At 39.0% G+C, this 22071-nt stretch overlaps 2 protein-coding genes across 2 annotated transcripts in view; both read right to left on the reverse strand.

The window, feature by feature from the left end:
• The window catches only part of gpr158a (G protein-coupled receptor 158a), a 102540-nt gene extending 89061 nt beyond the window's left edge, over positions 1–13479 (reverse strand). Inside the window, exon 1 of the mRNA XM_041968525.1 lies at positions 12054–13479. Within this exon, the coding sequence (XP_041824459.1) occupies positions 12054–12928 (875 nt within the window). The 5' untranslated portion in view covers positions 12929–13479. The remainder of the gene's footprint in view (positions 1–12053) is intronic.
• A 3660-nt stretch (positions 13480–17139) lies between these two features.
• On the reverse strand, positions 17140–21602 carry ptchd3a (patched domain containing 3a). Its single transcript, XM_041969060.1, has 4 exons — positions 20892–21602; positions 19779–19900; positions 18783–18928; positions 17140–18704 (listed from the first exon to the last, which is right to left on the reverse strand). The coding sequence occupies exons 1-4, from the start codon at positions 21600–21602 to the stop codon at positions 17140–17142; spliced, it is 2544 nt and encodes an 847-aa protein (XP_041824994.1).
• Positions 21603–22071: the final 469 nt, after the last annotated feature.

Below are 22071 nucleotides of genomic sequence, written 5' to 3' on the forward strand. Positions count from 1 at the left end.
TACCATACCATGCCATACCATTCCATACCATACCATACCATACCATACATACTATACCATACCATACCATACCATACCATTCCATACCATACCATTCCATTCCATACCATACCATACCATACCATACCATACCATACCATACATACTATACCATACCATTCCATACCATACCATACCATACCATACCATACCATACATACTATACCATCCCATACCATACCATACCATACCATACCATTCCATACCATACCATACCATACCATACCATACCATACCATACCATACCATAGCATTCCATTCCATACCATACCATACCATACCATACCATTCCATACCATACCATACCATACCATACCATACCATTCCATACCATACATACTATACCATACCATATCATACCATACCATACCATTCCATACAATACCATTCCATTCCATACCATACCATACCATACCATACCATACATACTATACCATACCATACCATACCATTCCATACCATACCATACCATACCATAGTATTCCATTCCATACCATACCATTCCATACCATACCATACCATACCATACCATACCATACCATACCATACCATACATACTATACCATACCATACCATACCATACCATTCCATACCATACCATACCATACCATACAATACCATACCATACCATACCATAGTATTCCATTCCATACCATACCATACCATACCATACCATACCATTCCATACCATACCATACCATACCATACCATACATACCATACCATACCATACCATACCATACCATTCCATACCATACCATACCATACCATTCCATACCATACCATACCATACCATACCATACCATTCCATACCATACCATACCATACCATACCATTCCATACCATACCATACCATACCATACCATAGTATTCCATTCCATACCATACCATACCATACCATACCATTCCATACCATACCATACATACCATACCATACCATTCCATACCATACCATACCATACCATACCATACCATTCCATACAATACCATACCATACCATACCATACCATACCATACCATTCCATACCATACCATACCATACCATACCATTCCATACCATACCATACCATACCATACCATTCCATACCATACCATACCATACCATTCCATGCCATACCATACCATACCATACCATACCATACCATACCATACATACCATACCATAGTATTCCATTCCATACCACACCATACCATTCCATACCACACCATACCATACCATACCATACCATACCATACCATAGTATTCTATTCCATACCATACCATACCATACCATACCATACCATACCATAAATACCATACCATTCCATACCATACCATACCATACCATACCATTCCATACCATACCATACCATACCATACCATTCCATACCATACCATACCATACCATACCATACCATACCATACCATAAATACCATACCATTCCATACCATACCATACCATACCATACCATACCATTCCATACCATACCATACCATACCATACCATACCATTCCATACCATACCATACCATACCATACCATACATACCATACCATACCATACCATACATACATACCATTCCATACCATACCATACCATACCATACCATACCATACCATACCATACATACCATACCATTTCATACCATACCATACCATACCAGACCATACCATTCCATACCATACCATACCATACCATACCATACCATACCATACCATACCAACTTTATCTATAAAGCCCTTTAAAACAACTATAGTTTAACAGAGTGCTGTGCAAAAGTACTTTCCTGTAATTATGTTAGATAAATGCACTGCAAAAAGGGGCGGTGTGGGTGGGGTGGGGGTTGGGGGCGGGGGCGGGGCAAAGTGTGGCTCAGTTTTCCAGTCAGACCCTGTTAAGATATGCACCACTGGTGTTCCTCGGGTTTAACTGCAGTTCAAGAATAGTTATATGTTACTGTGTGGCCATGTCTGCTTGTTAGAAGCCGAAAAATTAGGGTTGTCAAAATTAACACGCTAGTACGCAGAGATTAGTTTGTGGAATTAACACATAATCAAATAATTATCAGTCAAGCCATTTTAAAAATTCTAATTAGGCATTATCCTGGCAGGAGAAGCTGATTTTGAGCATAGGTGCCTTGCCACAGTGCTGAACTAAATCCACCATAAACTATTTTAGGACCTGAGGACCTGCCAGTGCAACCAAAGCTGAAAATCTTTCCTGGGCCTGAAGTAAAAGTTTTAAGGCAGCGTGGTTTGAAGTTCACAAATGGCTTAAATACTAAAAACAACTGGACTGCACAGTATTATGCTTGCAAAATTTTAACCGTTCTAAAACCCCAGGCACTGATGATGCACCATCTTCATAAAAAAACTGGAGGATGGATATTTTTAGTTTTTCCATCTATGCCAAATCCGAGAGGCACAAACATGTAATGACAGTATGAGATCCATAAAAGAGCTGTACCTAGTAATGAAAAAATTGGCTGATAGATCTTAAAAGCCTGCGTGTCTTGCCTAAAATGTGTTTTAATAGATAAAAGACTTGTTGTGGACCAAGCGTTCTAAATTATTTTATATAATTGTAAATAAATTCAGGCGTTAAAGGTTTAAATGCTGTATTATTAGCAGAATTAATTTATAGGACACTAACATTTTAAACATGTTTTATGCTGCCACCACATCATGCGGTGTTAGAAGATTATACTTGTTTTAAAAAATTGTCTGTCTATGATAGATATCTCATTTATCCTGTGTTTGTTTGGAGTGACATTCCCTAAAATTAGCATTAAGATGCTAATACGTAGATGACCTCTAGAGGTAGTATAGGGGTAAATGTTTATTGCTTTCCTTGATTTATGGGCCATGAATAACATCTACCATTTGGCCACATCTTCATCTATTGCCTCCATGTTTATTGTCTATCACTATTGTCATCTTGCAAATCCACAAGTTATGTTTGGTCTAGGTTCGGGATGATTTCGCCAACAACCGAGCTGGTTGCCTACTGCACATGAACACGAGGTTAAAAATGAAGTATTATTGGCCTAAGGAAGTCATTTCATGAATTTCTGTTGGACAAAGCTGTTCTGCCACAGCTACTGCCGACATAACAGCCCAACTCACTAACAAAAAGCAAGCGTTGAATGAAATATTTACCACGATTCTCTCTGTTTTGCCAGTAGCACATCTACATGCTTGAGAGCTCTTTGCTTAGATTGCAGTTCTGCTTCTAACCAATAAACCTGCCACAAATTCAGTTTTGGAAAAACACATTATATGCTTTACAACTCTCTCCAACTGTCGTTATCCTGACAGTTTATTTTTATGGCCAGATCAACCCACTACAGAGCCTTCGTTGAATGAAACAATCAACAGGCTCTGTGGTGACAACGGGCAGCTTAAAGTTGTGGATGTGCCATACAAACTCCTCCACACGTATAAATAAGACGGGGCTTAATGTGCATTTGCAAAGAAACGTTCTTTTCTTTTAATTTTAGAGAACACAGCAATGCAGGTCTTTAATATATATTAACATGACATTTTCCAGCATAGCATGAAGACACTAACATCAGTTTCATGCACACACTCATCTACAGATATTGCTGCTGTGGCATGTTCTCCAGGTGTACGGGAGCTAGTTCACTATGCCCAGCTCCCAGTGGGCACAAGGCTCTCTTTGCCTGTACTTCTGTTATTAATAACTGCTGGTTTGGTTCTTCCTTGGGGCAAACTGACCTCGCTATTTTCCCTCACACTGAAGGCTGTTTTGCTGAGAAATTACCTCCAATTCTCTATTACGCAGTAAGGATAGGAAACAGCGCGGTGAAACACACAGCACAGGAATTTCACTATTTGTTTATGATGTGAAATTCATCTAAATGTGTCTGTCAGTGGCAGCTCAAGGATTAACTTGGGGTTTGCTTCTAAAATAGAGTATACAAAGAAGAAAAGACACTATTTTCTCCTTTATTCGCAATCGCCTCCTCTTCATTTCTTCTGCTTCCAGCTCCCTGGGCAGTCTTTAGCATCCCTGCCAAAATAGACATATGGTGTATGAAATAGCTTTTGAAAAAATGAAGAAAGGGAAAAGAGAAAGTGTGCTGGGTATAAACGTAGGTCATGGCTGAGAATGTGAGCAGCACAAAGACTGGGCTGCAATTTGAAATTGGTAACAAGGAGCATGAGCAGCGGCATCTTGGTGACCATCAAGGCCCTCAGGCATAAAGACAGGATTATCACAGAGAGCAGGAGATAGTGGTGCCCCAGGAAACAGAGTGCTCCAGCCTTTCATCCTTCATTCTTTGTGGATTTGCAGGCCAGACCAGCTAAGAGAGGGGCATCCCACCAACAGGGACTCCAGCCATGCTCACATTAAGTGCTAATGTTAGCAAAGACATTATGAAGTTGAATGTAAATAAATCTTCATAATAGCTTATTAGCTACAAAAGACTATTCATCAAAACATGCTCGCATTAAAGGCCTCCATGTGCGCTTTATGTCACCAGTCAGTCTGTGATGTATTCATGAATGAATATTGAATGTCAGACCCATACGCTTTGAGCTGTACGTCTCTATTCAGGAGGAGAAAATGGAATGAAACTGATTGGCTTATTTAGGCTTTCTATAGAACACCGAGCTCGACAAAATTTATATTCCATCTAGACATGGCAGTGAAAACAACTATCATTCATATGATTTTTGTCAAAGTTAAACCACTGCATGCTAAATGCATTAGCTAAAATAAACATCAGCTAATTTATCGACAGATTGTGTTGCTATTAGTCAAGTTTAAAAGCAGTTGCAACACAGACTGATGCTGACTGAAAAAATGTTTGGTTCGGCCCAGTCAGACCGAGGATGACCTGTTGTTTTATTATTTAGTTCATTTATTACCAGAACTTTCAGTGTGTAGCATGAACAACTAGCATGTGTTCCAGCTCCCATGAACTCATGTGAATTTTCTGCTCACCAATCTTTGTGCTTAATCAGCACAGGTGAGCTCAACCAAATCTGCTTTATAAACAAGAGACACACTCCTACATACAGTCCATCCATCACAAAAATAGCTGAAATATTTTTCCTTAACAAGTTTCTGTTTAACCTCCCCAATTTGTCTAAATCAGACAATAAGTACAAAAAGTAAAACTGATCATATTAAAATACAATAAAGTCCCATATTTGCTCTCTAAGTGGCAGCAATATGCTTTAATATGCACTACTTTCCAACTTCTTCACCTTGGTTCATCCCCATTTTTAATTCAGTTTATTCAGTTAAAATGATTTAAGTTGTTAAACTGACTTTAAAATCCAACTGCACCATTTAAACAAGGAAAAACTTAACCGAACGTGTAAGCTAAATCTGATTTCATCAAGAGGCTTTTCCACCACTACTTTCAACACAACCCATACCTCCTCTATTAAAGCCTACTGCATTGTAGCTTAGCCATGTAAAATAGTCCTTTTTCCAAGTGATATACTTAGTTTAGTCTGAATCCTGCTTGGGCAGGATCAGGATCATGGATGTGGTTAAGGGTGAAAACATCCCATTCATAAACACTTCTTATTTTTTATGTTGATTTTTTATTTTTTTATTAATTTGTGTACATGAAACACTTCAGGTAAGAGTAAGAAGTGTCTAAATTAGTTATAACTTATAAACTGTAAGGCCTTGTTAAGCGGTCATGTTAAAAAGAAAGATCCAGGATCCAGGAAACATCCGCTGATGTCGTCAGCTACATGAACTGTGGGCAGATAAAGATAATATAATGGATTGGAAAGTAAATATAAATTATGCTTTAGCATTGTTTAAGTATCCCAAGGATGTTTACACCCACAAGAATATTTCTTCTGTCCTATTGTCTTGATAGGGACTCATTGCTGTCCATTCAGAGGGGCATAATTTGTGTTATGTCATGGAATAATCACAATGCGAGAGCCATGAAGTTTTCCCAGTGAAAATGTCTGCTCCATGATGGAAATGCATTAAGCTGAGGGGACGCAAGAAAGCTAATGTAAGTCAAGCCGCCGGGCACGATGCTGCTTGTCTACCAGCATTTCACTGCAGCCTGGTTCATTTTATTGAGTTCTGTCACTGGGCATCAAAAAAGATGTGGCACCCGTGGCGAAGTGGGTACGATAGAAAGCAAATAAAGACTGCTTCCATTTTGGAGAGCTGCTCTTTCATTAAAAGCAGTCCTCTAAAGGCTAAGTGGGAAGAAAGCTCTGCAAATTTCTATGCAACAGTTTTGTGGATTATGTGAAGAGTTCTTTATGCATTTAATATGAAAGAAACTCCTGGTCTCCGTTTGGGTTGCATTCAGCCTTCACTAATCAATCATCTCTTAAACACAAACAACTACATCTCACTCTGATTCCCCCTTTTAATACTACTAAAGAATAAAGCTACAGTAACTATAGTTTAAATTGATAAGGGCAATGCAGCAGAAATCACAGAAATGACTCCCATCAGTAGAACTTTTATCAGAGATGTTTAATCTCTTTACAGTAGGACAGAAAGCCAGCAGAGTTGGATTTTCTGTAACGCTGACATTTGCAGGCTGAAGGCATCATATTGACAGGCCACCTTACTGAGCGGCGGAGTCCCACTGACGTCAGCAGTGAGAGAGGGGGCACTTCGGGATCTTTAACCCCTGCTTGCCCTCAGGTTAGACTAATTACAGCATTCTTAACTCCTCTTTGGGATAGAAAGCTTCCTTTAGTGGAATATTTTTTCAAGCTTCTTGTTATGCAAAGCTGCACATCTTTCTTTTTATTTAAATAAATCCTACCCTTTTTCAGTTCAGTTTAGCATCAAACATCATTGCATTTAGCCTTGGGAATTGTTGGGGTTTCTTCTTATTTTTTTCTGGATGGCATCCATCAGAGCAGATGCTGCTGGCTCCTCCTGGAGCTTGAGACCTCCCACTCTTTTAGTCAGCCACCCCACAGAAGTCAAGGCCATCAAGCCTTTTGACTGCGTGTACAGCTTAATAGAAAGCAAATGGAAGGGCAAATAAAGAGAAATCTGCTGTCTTAGTATGACCTAAAGTCATGTGACAACGTAGTGCAGCCTTTTTTCAGTTCTATCAAGATACAACATAAGAAAACAACCAATCATCTGGTCCTATCCTGATCTCAAAATTAAGTAACTGAACAATAACACTTTTTTTCAGTGCAATGCATTTTGTTCAGGGGCTTGTAGAGCAACGTTTAGCAGCAATGAGCTTAAGTGGTCCTTTTCCGTATGACATTATCAATTTATCACATCTTTCTGGAAAATTTTAAGTCCACTCGTCTTTGCAACATTGCTGAAGTTCAATGAGGCTCACAGCATTTATTTATTCACAGCTCTTTTAAGATTTTGCAACACCAACCAAAATTTGATTCAAGCATTAGATATAAAACAGATTACTTAAATACTTCTCTCCTGTGGCTGAAAAACTAGCCCAAATCATCAGCCCTCCACCACCGTGCAGGACAGTCGGAACGAGACGTTTGGGTTAATATGCTGTGCTTGTTTCTCACCAAATATGGTGCCGTACATTATGATAAAACATGCCTTTGCACAGGTGCAACTATACAAACTTGAGCTGTGCTGCCATGTTTTTTTATAAAGGCGTTTCTTTCTAAAATAGATATATTTGTGTGGTTGCAACCACGTGAGTGGCCAGCTGTCTTGATCCACCTCAGCAAGTAGCGGGCTATGCTATCACCCATCTGCGACTGGCTGGCCGTATCATCACCTATGATTGGCCAGATCATCTGACGTCCACCTGGAGGTCCACAGTTAAAATAAGCTGCAGACAGTCATTCAGGGCAGCTTGTCATTTGAGGTCTTTGGACTTGTGAGTGTGTGTTTTGTTTAATTGTAAACTAGGTTGACCTGTTTTGGTGAAGGCTGTTAAAACCTTATGGTGACTCGGTAGACTTTAACTTTAATTTATTGTTCACTGCTAATAAGCGCTAGTGTAGTTTCTGTTGTATATTTGGGTTTCTGTGTTTTTTTGTTTTCAGATTGTGGTCTTTGTTGTTTAATAAGCCATTTTATCTTTGAAGTACAGGTTCTTGTTTTCCTTTCTCCAGCTGAGCTGAGGTTGTAATATTTGTTATACTGAGCTGATACAGAAATTGTATGCACAAACACTTTTTCACTGTTGATGAAATACTTTCTCAGCTATTTGCAGATTCTTGTTTAATATACAAAAGATGAGGAAATTTACTCCCATCACAAACTCAACATTTGTCTCATTTAATGTATGCTTTTATCTCTAACCACTTCCAAGTTACAGCCTTTTAAATTCTTGACTTAAAAACTGAATCTGTTAAAAACTGCGGCTCCTAAAGGGTTAACATGTTAAGTCAGGTCTGGAGAGTCTGATATGAAGCACTTAGGCTTTTTTTTTCAGTTTCATGAGAAGACTGGCATCTGTCTTGAATGTTTTTCTACATGTAAATAACTTTTCTCTGTGTAGAACGGTTGCTTCTCCAAGGTCATTTCTGGTGTCTGTCCTCTTTGGGACTGTGTTAACATACACCTGAATGCTCAGACCAGGAAAACATCAAAACATCTGTTTATATATAGATGCTCACACTGGTGATGATCAATTAATCAAGTGCATTTGATTAACAGCACCTACTTACTATCTTAATCCCAATGGAATGAGTAAGGAGTATTTTGTTTTTCAAACACTCTTTCTGCTTTTTAGCTCATGTTTTGTAGATAAACAATGATTTAGTGTAATGTGTTATGTGGTGTTGTTAATCTGATGTTGATTTTTTTTTTTATAAAAGTTTAAAACCTGATATTTTTTATTATATAAGACCAAAGAATTGAAAAGGAATGTGCATTTTTTTCCACATGACTTTATTTTGGCCTTTGGAGAAATATGCTGGTTTAAGTTTTAACTAATCTCCGTTGTTGTGCTGCTGTCCTGCTGCTATCTGAACTTCACTCTGGAAGCAGTTAAAGTCTCTGCTGTGACGGTGCCGTGAACATGCTCCAGCTGCTTCCTTCTTCTCCACTCTGTGTGTGGCTTGTGGGCTGTATCTGAGGTAAGAGTGATTTCCCAAATAGGACAACACACCACCATCCCAAAGGATGTCTGAAACTCCAACACACACACATATATATGGTGTGTACTGCTGGAGAGACTGACAGGAAAGGATAAAGTGGTGTAATTTCTTACACTTTTATATAAACAGGTCGATCCCTCATGAATGCATGTCTGCAGACTCCTGCTCTAACAAGTCATGTTATTTGTTTAGCACAGTTTTCAAAGAACAGGGATGGAAAAAAAACAACCTTGGATTTCTATTTTTTTCAGTGTGGCAGACAAATAGAAAAGTTACAGGAAGTCACCTTGCTTCCTGCAACATCATCACCTCAAACAGGAAGGCTGGAAAAGGCTGGAAATAAAGATGCCCGTGCAGAGTTGTTGTTCTACATCATTCATTATTAATTCATCATTGTATTGATTGTGTATTTATCTGGAGGAGAAAGAGAGGAGAGCTGGGGTCTGAGCCAGGTAGGTTATATTAGCCAGCATTCCCCTCCTCTCGTTTCTTTAAATGAGACACTGTAAGAACAAAAGCATATATATATATATATATATATATATATATATATATATATATATGTACATATATATAAATCTTTATGTTTACCATATGTACTCTATATAACAGTATAAATAAATTCACAGTGACAGAGTATTAATAGTGTTAAACTTGAATTTAGCTGTCTAAGTATTTTGTTAAACTACATTTTAGTGAAATTAAGATGATTTTAAAATGTCTTTTTTTATGTGAAAAAATTATTATTATTATTTTAATGAAAATTCTATGTATTTTCAGTTACAGAGTTTCCATTATATTTACCTTGTAAATGTGGTCTACTTCCGTAATCTTAATAATAATAATAATACTGAGAAAACTGGAATATTTCTTTATATATATATATATATATATATATATATATATATAATGCATTAGAATAAGCAAAAACTTTTCTTTCTGATAAAGCATGCACTTAGGTTTTTTATATGGGGAAACAGAAATGCATGAAATAATTGCATCATATATCCCTGATCCCCTATTTTCTGAGAGCCGTACTGGGAACACACTTCCATCTTTCCAGCCTTTTTGGCCAAAGCATGCAACTTTAGACCATCAGCATCTTTTACTAACTTTTTCTTTTGTTGCGATGTGATGATGGTCATCAGTGGAAAGGTCACTTTGCTATTTGGATAAACTTCATTCATGCAATATGGTTTAGTATTTTGAGGCTAGTGATGACCAAAAGCTTCATCCAATCACCTGCTCACTCAGGATTATTCAGATGTATTGTAGATTAAATAAAAAGTTATTGCTTTCAACTCATAGAGTTGATATCCAATAATCAATATTAACTTTTTAAAACCTGAGATCCCACAACTGGGGGACTCTGAGAACAAACGGCACTAAACTGATCCAAAATGGCCATTTTGGAGACCTCACCTGAACTGGCTGTTCTAAAACTAGTGTACTTTACTGTGTCTCAAAAAGTATTCAAATAGACATTGTGGTAGCAGATACACTCATTTCATTATGGGTATGCAGTTTTCAAGCAGAGGCCTAAAACTCAAACGGCTACATTTAGAAAAGGTCCCATTAACCTACGGCTTCATTTAAAGAAGACTTCAAAAATCTGCGGGTCTCCGGGAACTCTTTAAACTGAAAAAAGAAAGCATTTGACAGGTAAAAACTTCTGTTTAAGTAACTTTTTCCTCATGTTTATATGTTTATATGTTTTTTATTTTTTGTAAAGCTGTTAGCGTGGCTGAAATGATGCCATGCAGGCATCTTGTCATTAGGTGAAACAGAATGAGTAGTTTCCTTTTTTTGTTGTTTTGGGTTGAAACTGTCTTTGGAAATAATTTACTCAACTGCTCTGCATAAGCAAACAAATCCATCAATAATTGTTACTCTCTTGTGATTTGAAGCACGACTGGATGTTTCTTTTAATGTCTTATATCAAACTCCAGGGATAAAACAACACATAGCACATCACACTTCCCATCTTATTCAGGGAGTCTAAGATAGAAGACGGGAAATTGTGAGTGGGAAAGGTGTTTAACACAATTTCTTAGGAAAAAATTGCAAATGTTCGCATATATGACGTCTTTTTAGGAATGTGCAGGCTGATTTACAAGCTGATCACTTTAGTGAAATTTTACATGTGTGAATATGTTCTGAGAGGCTTTAGTTTGGGATAATACCAGATAGTTGATAGGCTATTACAGTATACTCACTGCAGGTTTTTTACTCATTTGTAGTCTATGCCTGCCTGTGAGTGACTTGAGTGTATCAATTAAAGATTCATTGAAGGCAATACACACACACAACTAGCAATCTGGATTAAATATTCATTGGTCAGGATCCAACAGAGCCTTAACTCTTGATTATTCCAAGCATATTACCAATGCATGCTGGAATAAAACATACCATCAAGCAGTTGCCACGGTGGCTTTAGGAGAAAACAATCAGCCATCATACTTTCTCCATTTGCTGGTGCTGGCTGATGTTTTTTCTTAATTCTGGTTGTCAAGCTGAATTAGAAGCCACCCTCTTGAAGAGGGGAAAAGAAACGACACACAACATTTCTTGCGTAGTAAAGCATGCAGCCAAGAGAGTTTGAAAAATGAATCAGGGCCTGTAGCCAGAGGTTTCCACCACTGCTACATCCAGTAACATCAGGGCTATTTTTAGCATCCCGCTGCCTTGTCAGACTGGAGGAGAGGAGAAAACCCCCTGCTGTAACAGGAGGGAGGCTGGTGGAAGGCTACCCTATGTTTGTGGGGGCAGTTGTGATCAACTCGCAAAGCCCTGGCCAGATTTAGAGCCGAACCGGTGGTTTAGGCTCACTTGAGCTCAGCTTTTTGGTTTACATCAATCTTTTTTTTCCAGTTTTAATCGGCAAGTGAAAACATAAAAATTAACAATGGGAATAATAAATTTGTGCATTTCAGATTGTTTGTTGTCCCTCTGTGTTCTTACCTGAATTCAGGCACCAGGTTGGACTTTAAGCCATAAAAAGCAGCTGATAAAGTCAGAAGCCACCGGGGAACAAAATTCCCATTTTCACACTCCAAGTAAGGGGCAGACCATTTGACATGCGTTCTGTCCGGGATAAAACTCTCTTCTCTTCTTAAAGAATTGTCATGAGACTTAAATTCTTGGCTCACGACCCTTTTATGGAAACGGGGGTTCTCCTTGTCTTTCATGTCGTGGTACCACTCTGTGTCTGCGGTGCGGTTGTGCAGATGGCGGTGCGCCATGCTGGAGAGGTCTTGGAGCACTATCTCCCCATCGGCCCTGGTGGCTTGAAGAAGCACCAAGGGCCCCACGAAGGATGAATCTCCGCCAAAAGTGACAACCGCCCGGTGAATCTTGTTGTTTCCCTCCAATATACTCCTCACTAAAGCATGGTACCACTCAATGTCGCGCCGCAGATTGTGCTGTCTGGACCTGTTGGCTTGCAAGATCATGTTGAGGAAGTTTGTGGCGTGCAGCACCGTATCCAGCACGCTGCTCATGGAGTAATGCGGGGTTGCGTGTGACCTTCCCCGCAGAGAGGTGAGCTCGTACTTGCGTGAGCAGTTGGCATGCTTTAAGGTGGTCGAGTTCCCCGTGTGTAAAAAAGCCGTGACCACCCTCGGGACATGCTCCTCTATTTTCTGCAGCCCCGCCGCCTCCCCGGGAACAAGAAGAGACGCACGGAGATGCGCCAGCTGCCGACGGTGCGTCTGAGCGCCGTGCATCGTCTCCTGTGGTCTGATATCTTCCCCATGAGCTGACCAGTCCGCGTATTTATGGTTTGATCCGATCACAAATCCCACCTGCAGCAGCAAAGACAGCCGGAAAACAGCCATCTCCCCACAGAGAGCGTCCACAGATGTTTGGGGGGGGATTGCTGCTCGGAATTACAGCGTCGTCGGGCGTGATTTAAAAAAAAATCTACCAAATTGCTCCGCTAAACCATCGCTTCCTTACTTGTGAGATATTTTTAAAGCTTCACACCTTTGTTCTTAAAACCTCCAAGGTAAATCCTCTGTCGCTGGCCTCGCCAATATCCCGTCTTCTTCCTTACAGATGCTTCATGCAGCTTGTTGATGTTGAGGATCTGCTTGCAGCTGTTTCCCCCCTCCTCTCTTATACTCCACACTGACAAGACTGTCTTGGCTTTTCTGTGCGGCGGACGTTCTCCTTCTGCGTGTTGGTTACATAGACTTAATCGAAACAAGGAGGAAGGGAGGGGTAAGAGGGGAGGTTGTTATTATATTTATATATTTTTTCAGGAGGGACCAAGTCAGGGAGCTTCTCATTTGGATAACAAACGCACTCCGCCCTCTTCCGACTACAGCAACCATTAAATAGGCCTATAGACGCCAGGAAGAGACACATCAGGATCCGTGCGCTCTTACGCCCGTCTCTCTCTCCCTCTCTCTCTCTCTCTCTCTCTCTCTCTCTCTCTCTTTTCTTTTTTTTTATCGTTTAGGACTCCAGAAGCGCCATTGATCAGCGTTTGGTCGCTTTTTCTGTCAATCACGAAGCTGTGTTCGGTGGCACTGAGAGGGAGCTGTCCGGTATTGAAACTGATCAACTCAACCACCGCTGATTGATCAAAATTAGCCACTTAATTTAGATCAATTGATCGAGATCAAGAGTTCTTTTTTCGCTCCTGCTTTTGAAGGAAGCAGAAGAAGTTTAATCACATCCAATTAAATTCAAGAATGTAAGCCACATCTTCTAAATGAAACATCCTAATTCATTTCCTAGTTTGTTGTGGTGATTTTTTTTTTTCTTTTTCTGTGCTTGTCAGTCAGAATAACCAAAACTCTAACCAGTACTGCTGCATTCTTGGTGGTTCAAACAGAAAAAAATGGCATTGTGTTTATTTCCATTTTCTAACACTTCCATGCAACCAGAAGTCCTGACATTACTCCTCATTCCCTCCTATATTACCAGAAAAAACAAGGAATAGTATCAGGGAATACAGGACATGTGGTATAAAAAAAATAAGTATGACCTTGAAAGCTTCATTACAATATGAACCCTCATAGACAAACTTTCTTGTCATTTATTTAAGTTTTCAGGAAAAGTTCTCCAGGTTTCGTGAAGGACTTTCCAAAGCTCTTTTTTGGATGTTCTGTTTGCCATCATTAGGATCCTACGCTGCTTCAGCAGTGCTGAGTTCAGGACTCTGCAAGGATCCATCTCTCCATCAGACCTGTGACCACTGCTTTTCAGTCCAGTTCTTGTGTTATTTGGCAAATCTCAACCTTTCTTCCCTGTTTCCCTTAATAGCTTTTTGACAGCCACCTTTCCATGCAGACCATTTCTAAGGCTTCACTGAACAGTGGATCAAAAAGAGATATTCAAAAATAGTTTTCATGTGAAGCGCTTTGCAACGCTTTTGCATGAAAAGTGCTTTATAAATGAAGTTTGATTTGATTTGATCAATCACGGGAAAGTCAGATGCATTTCTAACGTTCTGTGTCAGGTCTTTGCTGAAGTTTTCTTTTTAATTATTTAGGAACAATGTTTTTAGATCCTTTTCATCTCATATAGGTAGATTTCAGGTCTGACACTTGCCCAGTTCTTTTTTTTTTGTTGTTGTTGTTGTTTTGTTTGTTTTGTTTGTTTGTTTGTTTGTTTGTCTTTTTTGAGGACACATTGGACATTTTGCACTGTATATACTTAGTTATGTGAGCATTTAGCAAATAGTTGTTTGCGAATTTGGTAATTACCATTTTATCTTTGGAGTTGTCTTAAATACAGCTAAAAGAAATTGAAAAAATAAAGTTGAAATTACAAAAAGGATCTGGAACACAACGCTGGCTTATCATTGGTGTGTTAATCACCTACCAGTTAAATAACATGTCATCAGATTGGCACAAATTTTGACAGAGATGTGAAATAAAAGAAATTCTACAGACATCCACTTCAAATGAATTTAGGGTTAAAAAGTGAACAGAGCATTTCTATCTAACAATGTGAAACTGAGAAAGAAGAGACTTGTTTGTATAAAGAGATGCCTTAAACTAGTTTTGTGTTAAAGACCCCTAAATTCAGACTACGCTCCTTAACTCACAGAGGAAATTTGCTTTTGTTAATGTTAATGTTGCATTTTTAGATGGCATCAAGATATTACTGAACAGCAGAGTATGAGCCAATGTTTGTCATCATCACCAATCTCTCTTTTTTGGCAAGTTCCAGCTCTGACATCTTTCCTCCCTCTTCCTCCTGGGTGTAAGGGCATGTCACGTCATGCTGTGTGGGCCAGAAGCATCAAATCCGTGGTGAAAGAAGACAGGCGTGACGGAGGGTGACAGAGCCGAGCGTCGTCCTGAGCTTTGCATTGGACATGAAAGATGCTGAAAGTTAAAACCCGAGGACCACATGGATTTCTTGTCTGGTCTGCATGCAGCTGCATCCAAGACATTTTGTTTGTGTTATGCTGAATTCTTGATGTCTTTGAGCATCACTATGTGCCAACAACTATCCTTGCAAGTTTAAACCGACACAACTCCTCCGTCCCTTTCCGTCAGTATATTTATTCACCGGTAAGCAAGCAGAATCTGGTCTTCTTGATGATACATTTCTCCCCTGTCTTTCCTTTTAGAAACCACAAAGATTTTGATCATGGATGCAAAAAGCAGAACTTCAAGAGTTCACATTATCCCTGTTTACAGATTCATAAGTTCAATGATTCAGTGTTACAAAAGCAAATTATTATTCTTATGGTTGAAATGAATTTAGTCAATACAGCTCCTCACTCTTTGTTTCAGATATGTTGAAATGGTAAATTAAAAATGATGATGCAGAAACACCTGGACTCTCCTCTGTGAGAAAGGAAAACTCATTTTGTGTGGATTTGCAAACATTTTTTAGCTGCAATAACTTAAAAAAAAATCATTTTCTGAATGATGTCATGAGTCTGTCACATCGTTTAGGAGGAATTCTGACTATTCTGAGCATTTTTTAGGTCTTTAAACAGCTTTTCAGTCTAGTTGAGGCCTGGATTTTGACTGAACCACTGTAAGCCCAAATCATCACCCCTCCACCACCATGCTTAATATGTGTCAGATGTTTGTTGTAATATGTTGAGGTGGAATGCCCACCTACATCTGTTTTCTTTGTCTGCTTTTCATTTGTTTATCGCTTGATTTGAAGATTCTTTTATTATTATTCAAATGTTCCAAATCAATCAGTCAATCAATATGTTGTGTTTGATTTCCAAACATGGGTTTGTGTATTATGACCAAACATTTTTGATTTCGTCTCATCTGTCCAAAGGGCATTGTTACAGAAGTCTTGTGGTTTAGGGTGCTGCCATGTTACGGAGCTCCTGGGTGTTTGCCGTTTCTTTAAGCATTGCAAGGTCTGATCTTGGGGTGAACTTGCTTGGATATATATTGTAAATAAACAGTGGTGCAGTGAAAAATGTCATGTACTGTAAATCATCTGATGTAGTGATCACATCTAAAGACCTGGTAAGGTGCACATCATATCTTCTTGATACATATAACTGTACATGTATATTTGAGGCTTAATCTATGATTGCTTTCATGTGAGACCTGTATGGTTTGGATCTACAAAATAATGACCAGGTAAATATTGTGTATTGTGTTCCATTTACTATTAATTACTTTCACAAAAACAACAACAAAAAATAATGTAATATGAAAAAAAGAACTTTATTGACATGTAATATAAGACAAATAAGTAAACATCTCCAATGAAACTTATTTACAGTAACTAAACATGCCATTACCTGACAATAAATGATGTTTAACAAAGATATGTACACAATCACTTTTCAATAATGATTCTCAGTTATTAAAGGCTAAATTATTACATGAATTTAAAAAAGAAAAAGTACAAAAGTAAAAAACATTTTTCTCATAAAACATGATCTACTTTCATCAATTTAAATAAGTAAATTAGAAGATTAGATTAAGTTAACTTTAAGCAACAGCTTATACTGACTTTTCATTTGCTTTGAGAGCAAATATTGTGTAATAAAAACTTGAATTAGATCAGTCATTAGCCGAAAAGCCTGCAACTATACATCCATCGATCAGAGTTTGCTTACTTTCACATGTTCCTCTTCAGCTTCTTCTTTATCAGAGCATGTGCATATTGTCAGTATCACTGGGATGAAGGCGAGGCCATGAACCATCCCGATGAACATGACGAGGAAAAAGATATTGAAGAACGTCCTGAAGGTGTGGAACTCAGATATGGACAACATTGACAGCCCCACAACAGTGGATAAGACACCTTGAAGGATGGGGTAACCCAGATTAGAGAGAGCATCCACAGCCTTTTCATCCTGACTCAGCTTCTTGCTGGAGACGAAGGCATAGGACATGTGAGCGGAGAAGTCTACAGTGAAGCCAATGCAGACGGTGAAAATGATCATGGATATAGAATCCAGACTGATCTTCCAAAGCGCCATGAAGCCAGTCACTCCCACAGTCACCGAACCAATTGAACAAGTCACCAGTAAGGAGCAGATGGGGTTAGGAATCAGGAGGAGAGAAACAACCAGCATCACAGCCGTGATAACAAACACATTTTTAATGATGCTGCTCACCACTACACTGTACTGGTCAAAGTAGATAAACTCATGATTATAGACCAGTAAAGATGCTACACTGCATTTTTTAGCAGTGGATTTAAGGCCACTCAGCATCTCAATTTCCTTGCTAGCATCAGAAATATTAACAGTTTGTATGAAAAATCGGGATGCGTGGATGACTCCGCCAGTGAGGTTCACATCTTGCTTAAAGATAGGAGATGAATTAAAAAACTGAGGCAGATTTGAGAGAAAAACATCTCTATCATCCAGGTTTAAATGTGTCTCTTGCCCATACACTAAGTAAGAATCTAACCAGGATGTAAAGATTTCTGTATCAACAAACTGTTGCTCTTTAAAGTTTTCTATGCATCCCTGAAGTTGATGCCTTTTGATATTATCCCAGTATGGGAATTCTTCACTTACAATAACCATGATAGATGGACCGTAATCAGAGAAATAATCTCTGTCCTTCTTACTGAATGTTATAACATGGGAGTTATCAGCCGCCAGATCATAAAGTTCAATTCCCTTTTTTACATGGAAGCATCCAAAAATACTTGCAGCCAAATACGCCACGTAAAGTAAGATTACAACCCCCTTCACCCAGGGTTTCATCAAAAATGGTCCGTAATACTTCTTAAAGAAACGACTGGCTGGAGGTTTATTCTCTGCTCCTGTTGTCTTGTCATAGTCACCCCCCCCACAGAAGATGTTGAATATTTCAGAGTTATTGGTTTTGTTCGATGGTATTTTCATGCAGGTCAGCCAGTGCCTGTTTCCGGCCTCTCGGAGGCCATTTAGAGCCATGAAAGCTCCAAAGAAGGTGATAGTGTAGATGTAGGAAAAGATTATGGAGGTGGCGGTGTACAAGCAAAAATACTGCACAGACGGGAAGTCACTCATGACGCCTATGAAGAACTTGAGGACGTCTGTCAGGGCAGTGATGGTGATGGACATGACAGCTTCTTTGTAGGTGTGAGCCATCCGCTTCGGTACGGGGTCTGTCACATGGCTGTGCTGCCAGTCCGACACCATAATGAACATGTTGTTGAGACCGATTCCTAAAAAATAGGAACATCTGTATGAGCATCTACATAAAAAGAACACAATAAAAGAAAAATCAGATTGCTTTTCCTCACCAAGTATTAGAAAAGGAGAGTTTGCCACAGTTATAACAAACGGGACTCTGAGGTAAAGCAGCAAACCAAAAGAGGAGACGACTGCCAGCCCAGAGGAGATGACACCGAAGAAAGCCACCCACACCTTGTTCCTTACGTTGTCCCGTCTGCCAAGAACAATTTACACATAAAGGGGTGATGCAGTGACAATAAATTAATAAAGGAAACACTATGCAGCAGATAGAGTATAGTGGAGTAAGTTCTCTATATATAGAGTGCAATGAAATGCAGTTAGCATTTGATCCAAAGTCCAAAAGGTAAAAAGAAGCACTACAGCATTAATAGAGTATTTGAAAATGAATATTTATACAAATATAACTGTATGTATAGTTGGTTATAAAGCACAAACAGTATAAATCATTTCTGTGAGGTTCAGCCTTTGCAGAAATGAGCAATGCAAACATGAAAGTGGTGAGGCAGAGAAAAGCTTCGTGCTGCGGTGAGAAGCTCAGCAGGTCACAGCCTCAGCTCTTCCCGAGTCTGCCGCTGCAGCCGAGGAGGCTCCTGTAAGGCGTGCAGGATGGGAGGAGAGTAAAACTCCCCGATTAGGGTCGGGTGCATTCTTGATGATGAGCGTTTATGGTTGAAAATCCCAGCAGTGGGAAACTTATTTCTGGCGATCCACTGGTAGAATTAATAATAACTCATTCCTGATTCAATTCCATGTTTTCATATGTAACTTGTACTTGGTTTTAATGAAAACTGTTATCCAGTGAAGCAAAAATAAAAATAAATAAATAAATGGTGAAACACATCTTAAAAAAAAGCTCATTGAGCAGTAAATGAAGCTTTGCTTTTCACCACGAAGATTAATCGAAATCATTCACCGTACTCCACATAATCTGCAAGTGATTTTCCTGCATCGCTTAAACTGATGAACAACAGCGCTCTGTGTTGTGGACTGGGCTTGCAGTCAGGAAACCACTCACTGTGTGACAGTCACTGATCACTTCTTACCTCAGGCAGGATATCACCGAGAGGGTGATAGCACAGGCATAAGTGATGAGGAATAACGGGAAGCCATCTGTGATGTGACTGTCAATCTCCTCTTGCTTGGATTTTGAGGTGTAGTAGGACACCTGGAAGTGGGCATAGCAGAAAGCAGCTGACATGAGCTCACAAGTCAGAAAATAGTTTTTACACATGGATGTCATGACCCTGACTCCATCACACTGACAACATAGCTCTGAAACAGCTTCTCAGTGCAGCACCAGCTCCCAGTCTTAGATAATCCACCTTTATTTGGAGTGACTCATAACTGCAAGTGTGCAGTAATAAATGACACCATTTTGTACTAAAATGAATAAATAACAATAATTGTTTCCTTTCAAGTTTTTTTTAAATGTTTAAATAATCGACAATATCTTAATTGATAATTTTTCTACTTAATCTTAAATCAGATTCTCAGGTTAAAGAAAGTGTATCAGCAGCAGTAAAAATACAGCAAAACAGTTTGTTTAAAAAAATGTATCTGTTCATTTCCGAGATCCCAGCTTTTCTTATATGATTTTATTCCCACATTACCCATACTTATAAAGCCACATGGGCCAATGGAACACCTGAGATTTTGTATGGTCAATTTTTACATGTTCAGATGTGATAAAAAAATAAAATAAACAAAAAAAAAAAAAAAAAACGCACACACAATGTGTAATCCCACATGTATAGCATGTTTTCACATGGGTTTCACATGTGACTATATTGGTTTCATATGAAAATTTACATGGGTTTCACATGGTATTTTTTCATGAAAACGTTTTAAAACCACAGGTTTTCCATGTGCAAAAGAAATGTTTGCATTTGTTCCACATATGATTTACATGTGCAAAACAACACAGGGTCACATGTGAAACACATGCTCTTTCTGTTAGGGAATGCCTTTTGTGTTGTTTTGTGCAAACCTAATTATTTAGGGAACACTTAGTGATTGTGTGATGATGATTTTAAGGATCGGAGCGACTAAAACAAATTTGATCTTTCTATACATACGTCAGTGCAACATTTCTTTATATTACTTCAGCTTCAAAGAAGAAAATTATTTAAAAAATAAAATATGAGCAGGATACATACATCAATGTGTTTGCTTTCCACTTCACCCGACAGGAGTTCTGTGAATCCTCTCAGCCATGATGTTGTGGCCTCAGCAGTACTTTCCTGATCCTCTAGATGATAGTTGAGTTTTACAGCCTGAGCATGTCTAACTGTGCCGTTGGCGTCTGTAGTAACTCCACCAAGCACAGAACCCAGAAAGACTGAACTGGATTTGTGTGTATGTCTAGGGTAGGTGATGTTGGTTTTATCAGAGCTGGCTATTTCCAGGACAGCATTTGAGACACATCCACCATTGGCTCTGGCACAAAGCTCTTTAAACCCCAGCCGCACGTTGTCCACAGGGATATTAAGGATCTTGTTGTTGAGTCTGATGACGTCCTGAAAGGTAGAATTTTCTAGTATACTGTCAGTGTTTGTTGACACGGCAATGATGGATGCAAAGTTGCCCTTGTTGAACAGCCTTTCTTCAGAAAACATGGCATAATCGTAGGGAAAGTTTTCCCTTACAAACGCTCTTGTTACTTTTGAGGGTCCCTTCCTGGGTGTAAATTGCCGCTCAAGATCACTATCCTCCATCTCCTTGAGAAAAATGAAGCCGCCGCCGAGCGCTGCTGAGACAATGATAGGAATAATGAAAAAATAAAAGGGACAAGAGCCTACTGTTGATCCAAGTTTTTCAAAGATCCTTAACAGATGCTTTGATAGGCAGTCTGTGCGTTGGAAGCCCATCTTGAGTCTTGTGGGATTGACAGATGTTAGTAAACTGTATCCTTATAAAGGCAGAGGGTTGCAGTACATCACTCCTAACACGCCTCTTTTGGAAAGCCCAAAGGACACTTGATAATTTGCCATTCCAGTAAGTGGGAGAAAAGGAAAGATGTGGAGTTAATGGTGTTTCTTCCCATAAAAAAAATGATAAGCAGTGCCCTTAAATAATAAAACAGAGATGAGAGCGGCAACAATAAGTTAAAGAAAAGTGACTTTCTTATCACATCAGATAATCACTGACATCACATTTTATCACTTTATGAAGCATTTATTCACAGAAATGTCGTCAGTAAGTAACTACAGTACTGTGCAAAAATGTTGAGCAACCACTCATTTCTTTTTTATTTTTAGGCTCCAAAGAGCCACACTTTTTTGTGGTTTTGTACAATAGTTTTTCAGATTTTCTGAGGCTTTTAAAGTTAGTCTTTTA

This window comes from Melanotaenia boesemani, chromosome 18 (assembly GCF_017639745.1).
Source record: "Melanotaenia boesemani isolate fMelBoe1 chromosome 18, fMelBoe1.pri, whole genome shotgun sequence".
Classification (NCBI taxonomy): Eukaryota; Metazoa; Chordata; class Actinopteri; order Atheriniformes; family Melanotaeniidae; genus Melanotaenia; species Melanotaenia boesemani.

Coding starts and splice junctions, on each gene's coding strand:
- ptchd3a (XM_041969060.1), bottom strand. CDS start 21,602: ATGGGCTTCCAACGCACAGACTGCCTATCAAAGCATCTGTTAAGGATC. Junction 19,901..20,891: donor TGGAAAGCAAACACATTGAT/GTATGTATCCTG, acceptor GCCCACTTCCAG/GTGTCCTACTACACCTCAAA. Junction 18,929..19,778: donor TCGGTGATATCCTGCCTGAG/GTAAGAAGTGAT, acceptor TGTTCTTGGCAG/ACGGGACAACGTAAGGAACA.